The 20,393-nt window shown below is 41.1% G+C and overlaps 1 protein-coding gene across 1 annotated transcript in view; it reads right to left on the bottom strand.

Annotated features, from left to right (window-relative positions):
- LOC102037395 (diacylglycerol kinase iota-like) overlaps positions 1–14,236 on the bottom strand; it is a gene marked incomplete at its 3' end in the record, with an annotated part of 114,999 nt that extends 100,763 nt beyond the window's left edge. Inside the window, exon 1 of the mRNA XM_031061424.1 lies at positions 13,963–14,236. Coding sequence (XP_030917284.1) covers positions 13,963–14,051 — 89 coding nt within the window. The remainder of the gene's footprint in view (positions 1–13,962) is intronic.
- Between the last annotated feature and the right edge of the window lie 6,157 nt (positions 14,237–20,393).

The raw sequence follows: 20,393 nt of genomic DNA on the forward strand, positions 1-20,393 counted from the left end.
ACTAGCTGCATCAACTGACTCTGTTAACAAGACACAATCCTTCCATTGCAGGAGAGTTCCCCACCTTCTTCTCCTAATTCCTGCCTGCCAATGAAACATGTGACAATGAATAATTGGACTCCAATAATCTGGTTTTTGCCATTTGAAGCATTACATGTGTAGTTCAGAAGCTGCTGAGATGTGCTGTTTCCTTCTTTTCCTTCTCTTGCAAACATAAGCTTTTGGGTTAAATTATTCCACCTCAAAGCCAACAACTCAAAAATTCCAGAGGTTGACTCTATTGTATTCACTTCCAGAAGAAAGAAAGGAAAAAGGTCATATTTTACATTTGGATTACCTATATAAAAAATTCCAATTCTTCCAGTAATTTGATATTAAGCATTATTTAATAGCAAGCGAACAGCGATCTTACTACATAGCAAGTTTCATTGTTTTCACTTCCTCCATCTATGAACCAAATTCAGGCAAGAGAAGTAGGGAGAGATAGAAAAGAAATATCAATGAATGGAACATCATCCTTATGAATAGCTGTATTTCTGTTCCCACTCCCAGCTTCTCATCTCTTTGACCAGTCTTCCTCAGGTAACATGTCTGATCCCCATTGTCTGACCTCCTATCTTGTTGCAAAAGCTAATCAAGCCTCCACAGAGTAACAGTAAATACAATGCACAACAGATTAAGAAATGACAAAATACTTTCGGCAAGAATGTCTCCACACTGAAAGACAATTTTGTCTGAGATCACCTTAAGGAATATAAAGCTCCTTTGCCACAGGAGCTGTCAATTCACGTTGGGACTTCAGCTCCAATGCTGCAGTTTGGCTGGGTCTCCCTAGGAACATGCCTCTGTTGTTGGTCCATGTAGATTGCTTCAGAGCAAACATAAATGAGAAGTGATAGTGGATCTGATTCTCTAGGAGAGCTCTGTTACAGCTGGAAAAATCCCAGCACAACTAGAAAATTCCTATCCAAGTTCCATTCACTAGCTAATGTATGTCCTCACTGCTGAGATTTCCATTCCCTCAGCACTTATTCAACCTGCTGTATTTAAGTGCTTTTGGGCAGTATCCTCAGTTGTATTCATTATTCCAGCCACTGCCTGGCACTAACAGTTCATGCTAAGAGTTGGACTGAACATACCAGTAACCCTGGCAATCACTGCTACAAAATCCCTTCCAGCAATACAGAATCTGTTATCAGTTGGTTTTGGTGAGGAAAGTCTGGTTATACCAAAGCAGAGCACTCAAGAACCATTTGGTATATTTTAAAATAAAAAGCATTATTTGAAAAGAGGTGTACATTACTACAGTTTTAAAAAATGCCTAATGACTTTAAAATACATAAGAACTGTTGGGGTCCTAAATGGTTCCCTTGGTCCATCTCAGACAAGAAGTAGTTAATTCCATACAGGTTTAGTCAGAGAAAGATATTCTCATTGGAGAGGTCTAGGGTGAAAAGAAAGTCTTGATTTTCCACTTGGGACTCTAATGATTTTTAAACAAACAAAACTGAATACAGATATCACATAAAAGGTAAAAAGAGTATTTTCCTCCCCCAAAACAGGTTTCTAATTTTTAATAGAGACACATATGGAAAATACAGTCTTTTAAGTACCTCCATTCTAAAATTAAATGCTTTACTGACAATAAACCATTCCATTATAAAGCATGATTTAGCTTCCTCATAGGCTTCTTGACCATTACTCCCTCCAAAACCATGAGCAACTTGAATATTATTCTCACTTTTATTACTTTACTCTGTGTTGCCCACCACCAATTAGATTCTTAAGTTTACTCCCTGCACCAGTTTAAACCATTGTCTTCGTCCCTTTCAAATTCCCTCCAAAGGCCAACTTCTTCTCCATTGCTTATGAAAAAAAAAAAAAGGTATGTAAGCATAGCTTCCCTTCTCTTTCCCTAATTTATAAGAGTCAAAACAGGGAAAAGAGGGAGCTGAAATAGTGTTTGAAGAAGCAGAACTGAGCACTTCAACAAAAATAAATCAAACAATACAGTTGCTGGCAGTCATTGCTAACAAACCACAGTGATTGTACCACCTATCATTCTCCCCCAGACCTTTCAAATTCAAAACAGTGATTGCATTTTCCACTTTTGCTGGCATTGACTTGGCAATAAATTGCTTTTGTGGGAAAATACTTTTTAAAAAAAACTAACCAAAAGATTGGAAGCTAGAAGGAATGTTGCTTTTTTAAGTGCATAACTCTCTGTCAAAGCATCTATTTTCTCTCAGTTTGACGCATTACCTTATGATACATAATGTGCTTGGAGGCAGCTCTATACACTGGGTACACCTCAGAAGTGTTCTCAAAATGAGCAGGCAGAAGGGCAGGTCCTTGTGTGAACTTACAGACTTTAAACAAAGAAAACAGGGCACCCCATGTAATCAATCTGTCATGTGATTTCCCCAGGTTGTTCATTTCAGGCAAATCAGAATATCCTTGTTACTTGTGCTAAAGACTAACAAATCCTACTCATCTGGCACTCCCACTGTGAAGGAAAGCAGTAAAATCCCCCAAACTTTATTTTTCTGTATCTTAGAAGAGAGTGATATGTAACAAGATCTACAGCTTTTTGTTTTTATAGGCTAAGGTAGCTGGCAGGAAAACATCTCTCCAGACAGGTAGAACAACAAGACCTTCATTCTCCAAGCCCTTGCTGCTGGAGCAGAAAGGTGAGAGGGGCCAAACAGATGGACAAGATACAGGAGGGATGACAAACGACACTGGACCCTCCTTTGGCTGATAGTTGAACCTACAAAAGGGTCAAACATTCTCCTGAGTGGGTGCCACCCACACCATTGCTCAGCTGTTCACAGAAGAGGATGGAGACAGCTCATGTAGCACCAGCCTCCACTGACCCAATGTTCCTAATTTCATGCCACATGTTATCATACCCCTTGAGGTCTCTGTGAGGCAGGAGACACCAAGTGAATGGGGGATGTTCCAAGTCCAACAATCCTGGTCTGCACAGATGGTGGGAAACCACTTGTTCCAGGGTAGAAAGGTCAGTCTTGGACCTCACAGAGAGTGGAGACATCAGTTTTCCCCCAACACATCAGTGCCAGAAAATAATGCTTTCCATGGCCAAAGATAATTCTCAAAAGATCAGCCCAAGGGTGCAGAAGACCTTATTGAAAACAGCAAAAAATCAGAGACAATACAGAGCAAAACCAGCAAAAAATCAGAGTCTGATCCTATGCACCTTCATTTTGGTGCTTTATACACACCTAAGAATTAATTCCATTCTTCAACATCTTTTTCTCTTATTTCTTCTTGTAAGGTTTGTTTTGCCCATGTTTTTGAATTTGAGGATTGTTTTTTGGAGGGGTTTGGGGTTTTTGTTTTGATTGGTTGTTTTTTACATGAGCAAAACAAAGCATTTTTCTTTCCTAATTTTTAAGACCGTGAGGTTTTTGAGATCAAAGGTAGACTAAGCTACCTGAAAAAAAACCCATTTGACTCAACATTTTTATTTTCTTCATGGAAGCTGTGTACATCTTGTTCTAGGACTAAGGGCACCAGCTTGACTTCTACTTTAACCCCAGCTCCAGCCAGTCAGAGAAGATTCTCAAAGAGAAAAATATCTTTTAAAGGAAGGAAAAAAAATATTTTTGAACTGGAAACTGTAGCAAAGAAGTAAGGTTTTAAAATTAGTCTTTATTTTTTTTCTTTAAACCACATTACTCTTCCTTAATGTCAAAAGCAAACCTCAGAGGACTCATGGAGGGCACTGTGTACACCCATACAAGAACTAGAAAGTATTTTTAATTGTTTTTCCTGGAAATTATGCACCAGCTTCTGCACAGACTCATTTTTTGGCATGGATCTCCAGGATGCCACATGCTGAAGGACAAGTGAATATATACTGAGTTTGCTAAAATCAATGATACTGCCTTGCAAAAAATTTCACTACAGTTTTGGCCAAAATAAAAAGCAAGTGCTGAATGTCTCATAAATCAGCTTTTAGCTAGTATAAAACTGCAATGGCACAACAGAGCCACATCAGTGTGCAGAGGACAGCACCATTCTGAGCAGCTCTGCAACTGGGACTAGAGCAACAGGAAAGTGGAAAAAAAGACAGCAAACCCAGCTTCCATTCCTATTCTTTTGCCCTTGCATACACATCAGAGATCTGACAAATGCAACAATTTCCCTGTCTGGCAGCTCAGCAAAATTGCTTGTTTCAGACTGAGTTATATGATGTTTGAAGGATTTTCTAAGCCTTCAACAGCAAAATTAGAAGCATGTGGGTAACATGGATTATTTCAAGCATGGTGAACTTTCTCAGCAGCTCCTAACTGATTTTAGACCCTTAAAACATGCAAGAGGACAGCTACATTTTCAGCTTTCAGCACAAATAAAAACAATGAAACATAACAGGAACCATCTGTAATAAAATAGGCTCCAGAACAACAGCTCGAGGCAGGAGCAGATTCATGTATTTTAATGTGGAATCTTGTAGATACATTTTTAGATAACTGGCCCCACAAAGAAATACAGGCTCCCTACATAATATTTTATTGAGAGGAAAGGAATGAGGTTCTTCCAAGTAACGTAGCTACTAAGTTGGCTAGTAGGGAGGTGCTAGGAGAGTGCAGCAGGAGTGGTCTCTGTGTCTGCTTAAAATTCACATGCAGTCCTGACACCTCTGTGACAGCAAGTGCCTCCTTGTCTGTACCACCTCACATGAATGGATCTCACATGGAGCCACTTGAAGGCAGCAGGATCCAGCAATCCTTCTAGCAGGGTCTTTGGATCAGTCTCAGTATCATGTCAGCAAGATGAGCTGCTCTTCAGACTCAAGCTCCCAGCCTGTGCCGTGCAAAGGGCATTTTTCAGGTAGCTTAGTCTACCTTTGATGTCAAAGACCTCACTGTCTTGAAAATTAGAAAAGAAAAATGCTTTGCTCATGTAAAAAACAACCAAAACAAAAGCCCAAACCCCAAACAAAACCTCTATCTAGTGTAGACACTCTAAGCCTAAGAGAACAATCTTACTGAGATAGACCAAAGCCAGCAGCTCTTGCTCACAGAAAATTAGTGATGGGCATTAATAGAGAAAGTATGAGAATGTGGCAAATCCAGAGATATGTTGCCTTCCACATATCCATCTTGCCTTTAGCAAAGCATAGTTTTAATCTCCTTCCCCTTAAAAGCATCCAATCCTCCCATTCCCTGTTCACCAGTTCATTTATCTGGATTTTAACACAGGTACATTTGTCTCCATGACACTGTGTGGCAATGAAAACCAGTACATAATATTGAATTGTAAGCAAACATTATTCCTCGTATTCTAAAGCTGTTTGACAAATTTATTTGGCTCTCACACTAACTCAGCCTTCCCTACCTGCCTTCTGTTTGCTCTCCAAGCCATTCAAGCTGGTAAAACTTTTTCTATTCAGTCTTTTCCCAGCCATAAACTGTTCCATTTCACTGATCAAATTACTATTGCTCTATTTGAGCAATAAGCAGAAATATTCAGAGACTTATATGCAGTGACTACTAAATCTCTCACCAAATGGGTAATAACTAATACACAGTCCATCCTTGCCTGAGTTAACTGCAATGTGGTGCAGATGGAGAAAAGTAGCCTTATCAACACAGAACTGCAACCCCCATTTTATAGTCCATTCAGTCACTACAATTGATCTTCCCTCCATTCCACAGTTAATTCTCATCTTAAATAGCTTAGAGACAAGTTTCAGCACCCCATAATTTATTTCCTCTTTCCAAACAATTTCCAAGAGTGCATTTAGCACCAACTGTTCTAGCTCCACATAAATCTCTGATAACACCCCTTCCAGACCAAAAACCAGTCCTGTCTAGTCTTTTTTCTAATCAAGTTTTAGACCAAGAATCTCCACCCCACAGAATTCAATTTTGTTTCTTCTAGACCAAGAGGAATGCTGTCCAGAAAAATAAAACTGTAGCAAAAATAAATACAGATATGTTATATCAAATACATCACCAAGCAAACAAACAGCTTTGGCAGAGGGAACAGAAGCAGTGTGACTAAACACTGCCACTCCAGCCCATCTCCAGCCTTGAGCGATCCAAACTCAATGCAAGCAAATCCCAGTCAGGCTTAAGGATTTGTCTGCATGTCAATAGTAAATCCAAATCCCTGGAGGATTCACAGTTATCTCAAAGCTCACATGTATGGGAAATAAAGCACTAGCCACTCATCCCTAAAGCTGTAACATACCACAGCTCTTGCTCATGGGGTAGTTATTGATGGTGCTAAGAAAGCAGCTGTAAAAAAGCAGCAGTTTGATTATTCCTGGAGCATTTCTGGAGGTCGAGGTGGGTGGGAATGACATGCCTTCACCATATAAAAATAAATATCTTCCTTTCTTACTGATAGAACTCAAGTACTGTATAAAACATGGAGGTAGGAGGCATTGCCCAATTCTTTTACTGTGTATTTTTAGATTAAATAGATTGAAGTATTTTTAGATTAAATGCAATCAAAGTGTGCCTCAATAGCTGCTTCCACCAGGCTGCTAAAACACTTTGGCTGTCTTTCAGCTGCCAGATAACTCTGCACAATAACTACTCCACACCACTTCCCCAGTAAGGCCAACATGTCCCAGGTGTCTGCAGCAAACTGTGAATGGCATCACAAATGAGAAGTGAAAGTGCTCAGAGCCTCTACAGCATGAGTCTGGGTTGCTAAGGAGGATAGATACACTGTAGAGATGTAAATTATTTTAGCCTATTAGTGATCTTCCATGAGAAGCACTCACAATGCAGAAAAAAATCTGGGAATTCAGCTGCATGTATTTTTTTATTCCTGCAATTCCCTTCAGTTCACTGGGCTGTGCAGACGATCATTTTCAATACAGTCCAATAGCTCCATTTGTTTTCTCAGACTTCTTCCAATTTCAAGCCCTGTAGACTTCAGCTCTGCATTGTTTTAAGAGAAGCACTGTAAATCTCTTCAAATTCACATGCATCTCTAAATTAAAGTGCACTTCTGAAGCCTTTCTTACCCTTTCCCCTTAAAAGCATCAACAGCCCTGACCTAAGAGGAAGGGCACAGTTATGGCTGTTTGTCAGTAATTTTGTTCATAGAAAAGACAATGCAGACTGAAATTTGTTTTTCATAGAAAAATACTTGAACAGCAATGCCAAATAGCTAGGAAACAAAGAAAGAGCTGCCTCTCCTATGGAGTAAAGGCAAAAATCTTTGCTAGCACATCTTTTTCTAGTGCAAGCAACACAGACATGAAATAAGTAAATTCAGAAAGAGGTCCAAATGCATGCCAAATAAATTATAAGAGAACTAAGCCTCATATTGACCAGGACCAAGAAGTGCTGAGCTGTCACTGAAGGCCAGGCCATTTAAATTTGTTTTGTGTTTAGGAACACCAACGCTGACATCAGCAGAAACATTTTCAGAAAACCATTTCCTTCCCACGTAAGGAATGGCAGAAGAGGATGTAACCCAGAAAAAATGCCAGTATAGATCAGTTCAAGGGTTTATTGACCTTATAATGACAGCAGTTTTGTCTTTTTCCATAGGATGTAATCCTAAACTGCTCAAAGTTCCACTGTTTGTGTGGAACTCTTCCTATGCTATACAGGATAAAGAGAGATTTTTATAGGTTCACTAAGATAGGAAATAACCCCTAACATCAATGACCACTAAACAGGAGCTAGAAAAGGATTCATTTGTTTCTAACCAGTACTAGACATCTTTAATGGAAGTCGCATCCCAGCACAAAGTCCATTGGGTACAGGGTAATATAAATGAAGACCTGAGGAGAAAAATAAAGGAACTCTTGAATAATACCACAATGCTAAACATTTTGCAAAGCAATTTTCTCACCTAGAACATCCTGCAGAGATGTCCTTATTAGCTAAAGCAGCTAAGAAGAAAGGTCATCTCCTTATTTTGCTTTGAAGAAACAAGATTCACCTGAAAGCATTCGCAGGAGTGTACAGTAAAGTGAACTGTCAAGCAGCCTTTAAATACTGGACTGAGTCAGCCTCCTTGTCTGTCAAGTGAAGGGAGACCTCAGGGGGCTGCAGTTACATGCCTGGATCCAACAGCCTTCCTGAGACAGAGCAGTGAATTGCCAGTGAGACACCAAACCCATCCTTTTGAATAACAAGAGCTTCCACAGCTTCTCATGTCACTCACCTCCCTGCCTTAACTCATTCCAGCTCAGCCCATGGGAGCTGATTCCCAGCCTCATTTTGGGGAAGGCAAGAGAGATACCACAGTTCCATAACTGTTTTCCCTTTGGGCAGAGATTTTTGCCATAAGAAGCTGCTGAGTGCTTTTAGTGCTAATTGGCAGTAGCCACACTCATTCCAGCACCACTTGGTGAATACGATGATGTGAGATACAAAATCTGCTGAAAGCAAAATCTCAGACCTTGATGGAGAGTAACAGCTCTACCCCTGCACCACAGTCTTTCCAAAATATCCAAGTGACTGGCTATTTCCTTCCCCATGGAGGGGCATAACTCCCAACCTAAAACTCCTTAAAGGGTTAAATGTACCAATCTCTATACTCTTTCCAAGTCCCCACACCTCTGATGCTTTCTCTAAGCACACAGTCTTCAGTTTCAATACAATCTTTTCAAACCTAATCTAAAATAGCAGTTTCCTTCTTGAACACAGAGCTATGTGAGCTGCTCTCTGTTCCTTACAATTGCCTACACATTCACCAGGAAAGAGAGAAGTAACAATGTACAGCAATTCAAATGCTTTCTTTAAAACAACATAAAAAAATGAAGAAAATAAAGACCTTCGGCAGTAGAGCGCTTTGCTCCTTGCAGGAGCTCCCCTCCAGCCAAAGGACTCCAGTGATTCCTTCACAATTCACAATGATCAGACCAATATTTTCTATCTCGAAGCTGAGGGAAAACCTTGAGTTAAGGGAATTTCAGTAAATATGGAAACACCTGGTGATTTTCATTCAAGATCTGTGCAGGCAAAGAAAGAGTAGGAGTTAGGCAAAGATTTCTCACCTCAGTGCTGTTTTTGATTAATTACAGTGAAATTACACTCTTTTATCCACTACTGTAAGCAGAATAAGATTATTACAGGAGAGGCTAATCCTTGAGAAAATACAGAAGACATGGATTGAACCCAGTTACCCACTTTAAATTTCTACTTAGCCTCCGCTGTGTTCCTCAGAAGACCCCTCTTCTGTCTTTTCTCTCTTTTCTTTTCCAGCTGCAGTAATGTTCTGTTTAGATATCCTCACTGAAATATCCACAGTGACTTTTATTCCTTTGAGAACTCCACAGCTCCAGAGCACATCTCTGTGTGAATTTAGGCCATTTTTGCCAGCACGCATCACTTGACATTTAAAGTGTCACCATGATACAAAGCTCCTGGCACACCAAAATCTACTTGGAGATTTTTGTCCTCCTTTACAGTCTCTACCAAACGTTTTCTCCTGTCCTTTTTTTCCAAACAAGAATTCTCTGCAAATGAAAAAGTACCCCATTGACAGGCCTGTGAAATACTCTGCCTCTCCAAAGAGCATACAGGTTCAGAAACAGATGGAAATTTAGACATTCTGCTTTATCTCAGTGTATCAATACCATCATGAAAATGGAAGTGGATGTTGAGGGTCTAAGGTCCACAGGGCTGTTCATCTCTCTTCTTCAGATGCCCCTTGGATGGACATTTAACATCAGCGCTGAGAGCAAGTTGCAGCTGTGAACTGCACAGAGGCTTCCAGACATACACATGCACACTTACATGTTTACAGCATTCAGAATGGGCACAAACACTCATCTGCAGTTTTAAGAGAACATGTCCTAGCTGCGTTTGTCGTAGAGGATTTGGTTGCATTGGGGATTTTTTGAGGCTATTCAAGTATTAGGAATATTTGATGAAGCAGCCTACTGCATGCAGATTTCCCAGAAACGAAAGAACAAAGATACACTGATGAGCTGTGCTTATCCACCTCCAGGGTGAGATATAAAATGTATGAACTGCTTCAGACCAAAACAAACAGGAATTTAAGAACCTACTGACTAAAATGATAGGACAGAGATGAGAGCTGGCAGAAGTTAAACTCACATCTTAATTATTATTGTCAGCGTTTCATGGTACATACTGCAAATTCTGATAGAAAACTTAATGAAAAAGTCTCCTATAAAACCAAGTAACTCAGGTCAACTATGCTGGACTGCCCTTATTCTGTGTTCATAGGTAGCCCCACCTGTGCCACTTCATAGCTGCAAAGTCTAACAGGTGTAAGATTCCACCTTTTGAGTGAAATGGCAATTTGACCCCAGACTTACGTGCTGCACTTTGCTACGCCAAAACTCTCATTCAGTTCCCCTACAATGACCAGGCAGCTTTCCTGTTCCCTGATTTCTGGCACCTTGCTGCTCCAGTTTGGAGGTAAATCCCACACTGGTGCTTTGTCAGTTGTCACCAACAGCTGTTGACTTTTCAGGATATATCCCATGTCCTCATCAGTACCAGTGTTATTTCACACTTTATCCCCTGCAGAAACCCAAGACAAGCATCATCCGGTCTGGATGTTCTAACTTCACACCCCTTTGTTGCTTTATATAAAATAGGCACTTGCAGATCAGAAATCCAGAGTACTCAGAGTAAGCAGTATGGAGTTATGTTTTATTCCTGATGTAAAAATCTCAAATTTGCTTGCAATAAATATTCCCATATGAGGTCAACTTGATTTTAAATTTAATCTCATTGCTAAACAGGTGTTTGCCTTGAGATCACCACAAACACACGTGGGAGCTTGCCACTTTGAATTTGTCCATAACCAACTGCTGTGTGAAAATTCTGAAACAAACTAATTTTCATTGGTTGAAGATTCACTTCAGTCTTCCAGCCCCTTCACTGGTATTTCTGATCACTACAAACAGTGGCACAAATCTACATTTTAGGTGACCAAATACTGACTCAGGAGTCTCCAGTGTGGAGCAATTTCTGCTCTCACATTTAAGGAGCTGTGGCACATTAGACATCCAGTTATGGATCAGATGGGGGGAAATGCCTTTGAATTGCTTATATAGCTGCAGTTAATAATTTGACCTGTGATTTTACCTTTCATCAGAGGAGACTAAACTTGTTAAAACTATTCAGCCTGAAAACAGTTTTGAAATGTTGGCCAGATTTAACATATATATTCATATTACAGATCAGGAAACAAGCAAGTGTATGTTTTATCAGCCATTTCCAAAACAAGGGGAACGAACATGTGACTTCCTATTACTGACATTTTCAAAGTTAATATGAGGTAAACAATTGAATAAATAAACAAATTTGAAAGGGACGTTTTCAAAAATGACCATGCACCCACACTTAGCAGATTAGATTAGTGGTCTCAGCATGGGCATCCAACACAATCCCTTTTTTCTTAATTAAAACTAAAGGGAATACACCATGTTTTAAATTGTATACATTCAGAAATTACATTAGTTTTCCAACAATAAAGTTAATAAATGCATAAAAGCCTTTCTTCCCCTAAAGAATAACACACCCAGCTAGAGTCTTCCAAACATGTGATACAGGTAACCCAGACAAAAATATTCCCAACTGCCAGATCCAGGTGCACGTTCAGCATCCCCCTTTGTCCCTTTTATTCAACACTTACTCCCAATGTTGTAAGAGGAGACAGAATTTTGGCTCTTTTTTTATTTGTTTGGGCTTTTTTTTCTTAGGGTTTAAATTTATCAATAGTGCTGGATAAGCTTGACAGCAATGAGCTGACTAAAGAGTCTTCTGAACACCATTGCTCCTCTTCCATGCATTAAATTTTTCTGGAAACTGAACTCCAAAACTCCTGGATTTAGTTCAAACGTGTTTTCTCAGGGATTTATTTGGAATTTTCCAAGCTTTCAACTGCATGTTCAGTCTGCACCTCCCATGAGGAGCAGCTGGGCTCCTTGCAGCTTGGCTGGAGGCACAAGGGGACTACCTCAGCCTAAGGGAATTCCCCAGCCTGTCCAAACCTCAAGGGAAGGCTGAAAAAGGTCTATACTTGTGAGACACGGTTCCCATACTGAGACAGAAGGCTAGAGGCACAGAAGCAGAGAGACAGAGCTGAAAAACAACAAATCACTAAACTTTCTAGTACAGAAGGGAGCGAGAATTTTCTAATTCCTTAGAGATGTCTCAGCAGGGAAAAGAGCTTTCGTTTTCATCTGAGATGGCCAATACACATCAGGATTAATTAGCAGTCATTAGAAGATATTTGCCAATGAAAAATAAATCAACTAGGAAAAAAAAAGAAGACCTTCTGAATACTTTGAATTAAAAATGAAGCACAATTCTCATACACGCAGGTCTCATTACAATGTTTTCCATTGCCTTGGGGATACATATTTCACTGAAAAATTACAATTTTCTAACAAAAGAATGTGACTTCAGAAGCCAGGTTCCTCCACAGGCACACTGCTATTTTCACTACACAGACAAGTGCAAAATGTGAAGGATAACATCCTCTAAATGAAACCAGAGCATTACACACCTCTGCCAGTTCCACTATCACTTTGTTCTGGACAGCCCACTTTCAAAATTATCTTGAAGCTTGGAACTGTGTTGAGAACAGGAAATTATCCCAAACAATATCTGAAACTTGGGTTAGAAGATAAGTTCTTTAATCAATTGTTTGAAATATTCTGTCTTAGTCAGATCAATATTAAATTGCTAGTTGGAGGTAGAGAATTATTCCATTACCTCTTAGAAGTGCAGAAAAATTGCTTTAATTTGTCAATGGGAAAGGGAGAGAAGTTTTCAGGCTTCATCAATAGACATCAATACAGTCTCACTATAAACCTCTCTTCAAGCACCTCCATAAGTCATCTTAGAGAAACAAAAAGTAATTTTTTCTCTTACAAGAAAAATAAAATGCACTTAGCAAAGATTGCTGATAAACTAGGTTTTTGTACAGAAATCTACCTCCAATTAATTGAATAAAATTCTTTTGCTTTCTTAATTAGTGAGCATTATTTAGTATAAAACTGGCTTTTTCTTTTTCTTTTCAATTTGCTTTCAGTGTGTTTGGGGAAATGAAGGACAACTGAATGGCAGCATTCCTCTGTTCCAAGCTCCGTGTGATGCTCACGTGGGCAAATAACATCCTGCCTTTAGTATGTGCCTGGACAATGAGGGAGAGGGTCTACAAATGCAAATGGAGGGGCAAAAAAAAAAAGAAAATACAACCACAAAGTAAAGCAGATCTTCACAGGAATCAGTGAGAGCTTGGAGCCTGATCTAAAGTCCCCTGCAGATGATGGCAGCCCTGGATCAAACCCTCAGCATTACACAGCAGAGCTCTGCTCAGCTTTGCAGGAAAGTTGAATTCCTGATCCCTTGCTTGGCAGAGGCAGAGACCTCTTTCCCAAGACTGTGTTAACTTTTGAAGGAAGCATTATTTCTTCCTCCCCAGCCAAGAAAAAGACCAATTTTTGTACAATGGAGACTCCTTCAAAGTGGGAAGAGAAGGTTATGTAGGAGCACTCAGGAGGAGGAAGTCCCAACACTCAGGTGCAATAACCACCCAACAGTAGAGAGAGATACAGTTTGCCAAACATTCATTACCCTAGCCCAGAAAAATGGCACAATACATCATTGCAAGTAAAACAACTGGCTTTTCCCTCCCTCACTATCATTCCCAAAGCCCCTCTTGCCTTTCCATCTCAATTCTCAAGCCACTTCCCACAGCACTGAACGTGCACAGTACTGAGCACCAGGAGCAAACATGATCAGGTACACTCAGCGAGCTGTGCTGGATGCTGTTCATCTAAAACCACCAGCACATACACCACAGCATCATGTGTGATGAGAGCTGCCTTTCCTTATGGATTAGAGAAAGGAGTCCAGAAATCTTGAAACACCTTCAGAGCTTGTGGACAAGATTGGCCATTATGTCACTAAGCATTATGTCATGAAGCTTGTCAAGCCTAAAATGCAACAGTTCCTGCAAGAACCCACTTACCAGCTATCCAAGGAGCCTGACACAGACATTTTACACCTGTTCTGTTTCCTGCTGCTTTTGCAAAAGAAATCCATGTAGCTCACACTCATAACTTCCAGGAAAATTAAAAAAAAAAAATTCTCCAACACCTCAGACAGCCAGGCTAGGCAGAAAACAGAGAAATGCCTCCCACCAGTGTGCCAAACTGAAAGAGAAAAATCTAAAGCAGGAGGAAGAAAAGAGGTAATACAATCAAAGGCTAATTCCTGGAAGAGAAACGTTGCTGGTGAGCTGATCAGTGTGAGTCTGCTGAAATGATGTATGGCGAGGTGGGGAGGGCATGTGTGCACACACATGCACACAAACGTCAGCCCCTTCCTTGGAAGTGGATTAGGTGGCAGATGGTGTCAGAACCTGAGCTGCTGTCAAGAGCAGAGTTCACACTGTCCCGCTCTCCTGTGCTTAGAGATGAAAGCAGCGCAGACAAGCCACTAAAAAAGGCTGATAAATAGCTGACAATCAGCTTTGTCACTGGCAGCGAGTGGAAGGACATCCCTTCACTTCCTCCCTTCTCCCTCCAGAGTCCTTACAGGCAAAATCCTCTCTGAAATGGAGACAAAAGAGGAAACAAACGCGTGTGTGCAATCTCCCAGCGTGAGAAATATCAGAGGCTCAGTTTTTCACAGAGAAACTAGAACCTGCTATTACCAACCCAAATATCAGAACCCAGGACAGAGTGGGGGGAAGCAGAACACTCAGCTTAAGATCTATTAAAAGCAAAGTGAGCAGGAGAGAAAGGAAAAAAAAAAAAAAAAAGAACAACAAAGAAAAAGGAAGAAAAAACCCACCGCCCTTGATTGCCAACACAATGAAAATAAATGAGGGAAATCATGCTTGGGAGGGGCACACCAGCTGAAAGCAGTCACAATGACTTTGTGCAGGCACCCCGTTATTACTAATTATTGCAGATAATAAGGGTTTTCAGGCTGAGCAAAGGGATTTTTTTCAATTCCTAAAACCTCATTCTCTGTGTCCTGTCACCTACCTCCCCCTTTTTCTCTGGCCTCTGAGCACCTGCTTTACATAGCTTTCCCTGTATTATCATTAGCTTCGTGGATAATTGATAGCTGTGCTCGTCCAGCTGATGCTAAGAAAAGAAAGACAAGGTGGTTCCACACACACTTGCTATAAATAGACTCACAACATGGCCAGCCTTTGCCAACATCTGATGATGCCTTCCCTCCTGGGTACTAAAGTTAACCGGTTTCTCAAAGTCAGGGAAGAAAAGGTAAAATGCCTTCAATTAATTTTGCAGAGATTGAAGGGATAAAAATAAGAGTGGTGCTTTATATTTTTATGACATGCTAAAAATACTCACTTTATTAAACCTTCAGTGTAGTTTGCAAAGCAGAGTTTAAAAGCCCTTTTTTTTTCTTTTTCTTTTTTGCAGCAACTGTGAAGATCCAAATATTTATCTGGTGATGAGGTCTTGGTCAATAGGGCTGAAAAGGGTCGTGAGCAGATCTCTGCTGAATACAGCATGTGGGAACAAGACAGAGGCGACACAAACTCTCAGCTACACTGAGCCCCAGTAGTTCTACAAAACCCAAAGTGCTCATGCTCCCAGCCCCAGGTGAAGGCTCTCAGTCCTGAGAGCAGGGGAATCTCAGCTGCCTCTGCATGGCTGCCAGGAGCTCAGGCTGCCTCAGGCACTGACTCAGCAGCAAAGCCTCATCTCTGGTTGGTTCTGGACACTTCTGGGACAATCTGCTGACCTATCCTTCACCAGACATGCCAGAGGTAGGTTCCAGCTGGAAAAACCTGAGTCTAGCTTAGCCCATCACCAAAGGAGCTACGATACTCCATGCAGTCCCCCCTTGGTGAACACTTGCTTGCTGTTGAGTGTCCCCAGATCCCTTTGCAGTGCTGCAGTACAGAAATTACCTTTGCAGGATTCACCCAGACTTTTGGCAGGTTCACCCCCCTGCCCAGCTTACCCCACTTCCCAACCCTGCTTCTCACTGCGTTTTCTCCTCCTTTGACAAAAAGCTACCCCAACACGGTGTAGGCTCCAAAATCGCCTGCCCCCAAATTGGAACAGATGTTTATCTATTTTTGTCTTATTCATTGTATCCAGGTGGACTTTGCAGATGAAGCTGATTTTTTTCTTCCCCCTAACAAAAAAAAAAATTATTTTGGGAAATTCTTAATGCCTTCCATCTACAAACACTAATATAGGCCCAGTTCTCACTCATGAAGCTTCACCAGCACAAATAAGGCAAGGAGCAATTTAAGATTTTTCCTGCGGAGGAAAGCAGCTGCAAGCAAGTGTTTGCCCCAGCACATGCCAAGCTATTGGCACTGCTTTTGTCCTCGCAGTAGCCACCTCCCATTCAGAGCTGATGAACTCATAGATGCCCTCAGAACTCTGAAAGCCATTTTAGACTGCAGGAGTACAGCAGCATGAAAATAAACAACTGTTGGTCCTAATCTTCAATCAAATACCAAAAGAGAGAAAATGTAGCTCCATGTGTTCTCACACACAGTGCCCAGTCGTGACATAAGAGCAGTATCTCAGACCTCAGGGAAGGAAAAAAAGAAGAGAAGCTAAGCCAGGCCTCATGCAGCTCTGTGACAGGCAGCCTGCACACAGCAAGAGCAGTGGTACAATGCCACACAACTTTGAGGAGTGGGAGGAGGAATTTTTCTTAAAAAAGCTCCAGAAATCTGCATAAGGTGGAGGCTTCATCTTAAACTTGTAGCTTCAAGCTACCAAAAAAACTGCATCAGGAGCAAAAGAAAAAAAAAACCCTCCCTTTTATAAAATTGCTTGTCAGTGCAGGAGGGCAAACGCTCTATGGATAAACTAAAGAATAAAAGCATTCAGTTTGTCCTCTCAGCCAAAAAGTACCCACTAAAATGGAAGCTTTAAATACTTAATGTCCTAAACAAACAAGCAAATTTAGCCACAACAAGACTGCTGGTTCAACACAAACCAACAGCACTCATCAACAATAAAGTTGATAGAGGTTTTACATTAGCTGCACTAATATCAGTTGGGGACAGATAAAACCCACTCACAGAAGAAAAGGAGAAACAGTAGCAGAAAGACAGGGATCAGATGGAGAACAACTGACCTTTCCCACCTTTGTTACACTTGCAGAAAGCACTTTAACATCACCAAAAGTGTGGGAGACAATTTAGCAGGGATCGGTGCTTGGAGTCTCAATAGATTATGCTTCTATTTTGAGATTGTGTAAGAGAACAAATTAACCTTCTTTATAAATCTTGGCTTACTTTAATAGATGTAGTGCATATTGGACTAGAAATAACATCTTGCATTCCTTTAATTTCTGTACTGATTGACCTCCTTACAACAAACATCCACCATTTGAGCACTGGCACTATCAACCACATGGTCAAACCCTCAGCTACTTGACTGGTGTCTTGCTCACACATTTGTGACTAAAACAATCACCACTCTGAGACCAGCAATGCCTTTCCCACAAGCTCAGGTTAGCAGAAACCTTGGATGTTTTCCCACCTTTCCTTACAACAGATGGCCCTGCGTGTTTCCCCAAGATCACCTGGGTATTTTCACTTCCAAATTCCCACTCCAGCAGGGACCCAGGAAGCTGGCAATGTCTGACATCTCACTTGATGGTTTTTTGCAGCACAGGAGAGTTTTTCAAATACTGTGCTAGAGGGCTTGATTTTATTACAGGGATATGAGAGTTCCTTAAAAATTTAGGCACAAGAAAATTTAGCATTTTTCCCCCCTATAAATCCAGACTTTTCAATTATGGTTACCTGCAATTACAGAAACAGTACTCAATGATCAGCATAGTCCCATCCAATTCTTTATTGCTCCCCACTTATTTTTTGGTTTTACATGTCTAATGTTTTTCTCCTGATGCTTGCAAAAATTACAGATAAGATGGGATTTTTTGACAGGCACATGAGCCTGCACCCTTCCACCCCTCACACAGGCAGAAAAGCATTTTTCTGCACATTAGCCAAAGATGTGATTGATTTCCACCTATGTTCAGCCTACCACTGAAATTCTGCATTTCAAATGCAACTTAAATACAGCAACTTATTTTACTTCCAAGTGGGCTGAACACCCAGAAGTTACTACTAATGGAGAAATCTAGTGTGGAGCATACAGAGGAAACAGGAGTAAGAAGTTTCCAGATGAAAGGAAAAAGTCATTTCCCAATGAAAACAGAAGTCAAAGGAGTGATGCTCATGATGGTGACAATTGCAGAAGGAAATCTAATTGGAGATCAAGAAAAGTCAGGTGAGCTGAAGCTAAGCCTAGGAAAGTGAAGCCTTGACTTAGAAGCATCATCATGCTATTATTTCACTCCACAGAGAGCTCAGCCTGACAGATTCTGTCTTACTGAGGATCCCTGAGGCCTCACCCCATCCACCACTTAGTCTGTTGACTCAAGCTTTGACTGTAAATGAAAAATTTATTAAAGGCCTGGTAGGGAGAGTGGTTGAATGGCTGCAACCCCCTCTAGAACAATTCCTTCATGGTGCTTACAAATCAGAGCATGTGTTTGGCACTTGCCTCTCTCTGACAGAGTTCAGCCACAAATGAGTGCCTGGGGTAGGCATCCCAGCCTCCCTTAAAATGCTGTTTTGCAGGCAGACCAGAACAAGGGAGAAATAGTATGCCTCAGGCTATGCTCATCAATTCATTCAGAGCACAAGATACTTGGAAGACTGGCTTAGAAATAGTAGCATTTCTAGGCACATCTCCTGCTGCAAGAACAAATCTTGCAGATTTGCAGGAGAATCCCATGCATCCTGCTGGGGTTTTTGCCATTCCTGGCTAGGAACTCCGAGCTAACAGGAATTTCCCTAAAACTCTGCCTGTCACAGCTTGTCACGGCTGTTCCAGGGCAGAGCAGATATGCAGGAGAATGACAGCAAGCTCTCTTGAAAGACAGTTCAGGCAATGATCACAGCACAGTTTTGGGCATCATTTGCTCTGTACACTTTCATCTCTCAGCCACTCAGGATACACAGACCTCATTTGCTTCTTGAGGACAGCATTTGCTTCTACCACTAAAATAAAATCTTTATTACACAAGTTACTCAAAAATGTGCTCACTACCCACTGCTGCATACACTAAGGGTATTCTCTGAACAGCAGGAAGGTATTAGAAACTGGAATTAAACTGTGTCCTCACCCTAAATTTATGTAGCAAATGTACAGGCAGAGGCAGTGTGGAGGGCATTTTTGTTAGGTCATCTAGACAGTCATTCCCTGTAGCTGTGGAGATTTCATTTCCTTTGGCAAAGGCTGCCCACTTCCATCAGGGAGATCAGGGGAAACAAAGATAAGCTTACATGGGAGCTCACAGAAACATGTGTATCTGAGGAGTTTCTAAAGGTGCTGTGTCTGCAAAGTAACACACTGTGACCCTTGGGGGTTCTTTCTTTTTCACCCTTCTCCTTTTATTTTCTCACCTTTTTGTTGTTGTTGCTTGTGTTATAGCTATTTTTTTCCTGAGGTTTTTGTTGTTCGCTGCTCTCTCCATCCCCTGCACTCCTCCCCTTTAAAATTAACGCTCTCTCTCTCAAACCCTTTGCTTTCCCTAGGTAATAGAACATTTTCTCCTCCTTTCCCTGCTCTCACCTTTTAGATCCATCCCCCACACCTCTCTAATTCAATATCCCTGTTACACTTGTGTTCTCTGCTTGCCCTCCTTCTTCCACCTTCTCCATTTAATCTCCTCCCTCCCATTGACTTACAAATCTCTACCTTCCTTGCCCCAGTCATTTTCTTCACTAACCATCCCTCCCTTCCCCTTTTATCTGGCTCAGTTCCTACTCCCCCCACTTCATTCCTACCCACACAGCATCCATTGTGCCTTTCTCCTCCTGCCCCAGTTCCAAACCTCCTCATCATATTTCATTTTCCTGAATTCTATTCAGGTTCTCATATCAGCCTATCTCCCTTCATCATGTTACTGCATATTTCCCATCTCCTAAATTTTTCCTTCCCCATCCACCCTCTCCATTTATAACAGTAGTGGAATTGTTGCTCTTATTAACACCTATGACCTATTAAAATTTTGGACACAACTTTTTTTGATCAGAACTAAAGCCCCCTCATCCTCCTGTGCTATTTGTCTGTCTGTAAGCCCCACACATCTCATGCCTGCCACATGCACTCTTCTGCCACAAAGAGTGCAAATGCTCTCCTAATATGGAATGATTTTATCCTAGGAGAGCCCACGTTCACGGAACTGTGTCACACAACTCACACAGCAGCTCTTTCTGGTGGGACCAACTCACAACTTGCTATTTACTCCATGAACACTGAAATTAGCCTAATTTCAGATTTCACCTGCAGTCTGACTGACAAACCCTCTCTCTGTCACCCTTGCCAGCACAAGCTGGTCCATGTCTGTGTGTGCACAGCCCAGGATGAGCAG

The sequence above is a fragment of the Geospiza fortis genome, unplaced genomic scaffold, assembly GCF_000277835.1.
Source record: "Geospiza fortis unplaced genomic scaffold, GeoFor_1.0 scaffold8, whole genome shotgun sequence".
Lineage (NCBI taxonomy): Eukaryota > Metazoa > Chordata > Aves > Passeriformes > Thraupidae > Geospiza > Geospiza fortis.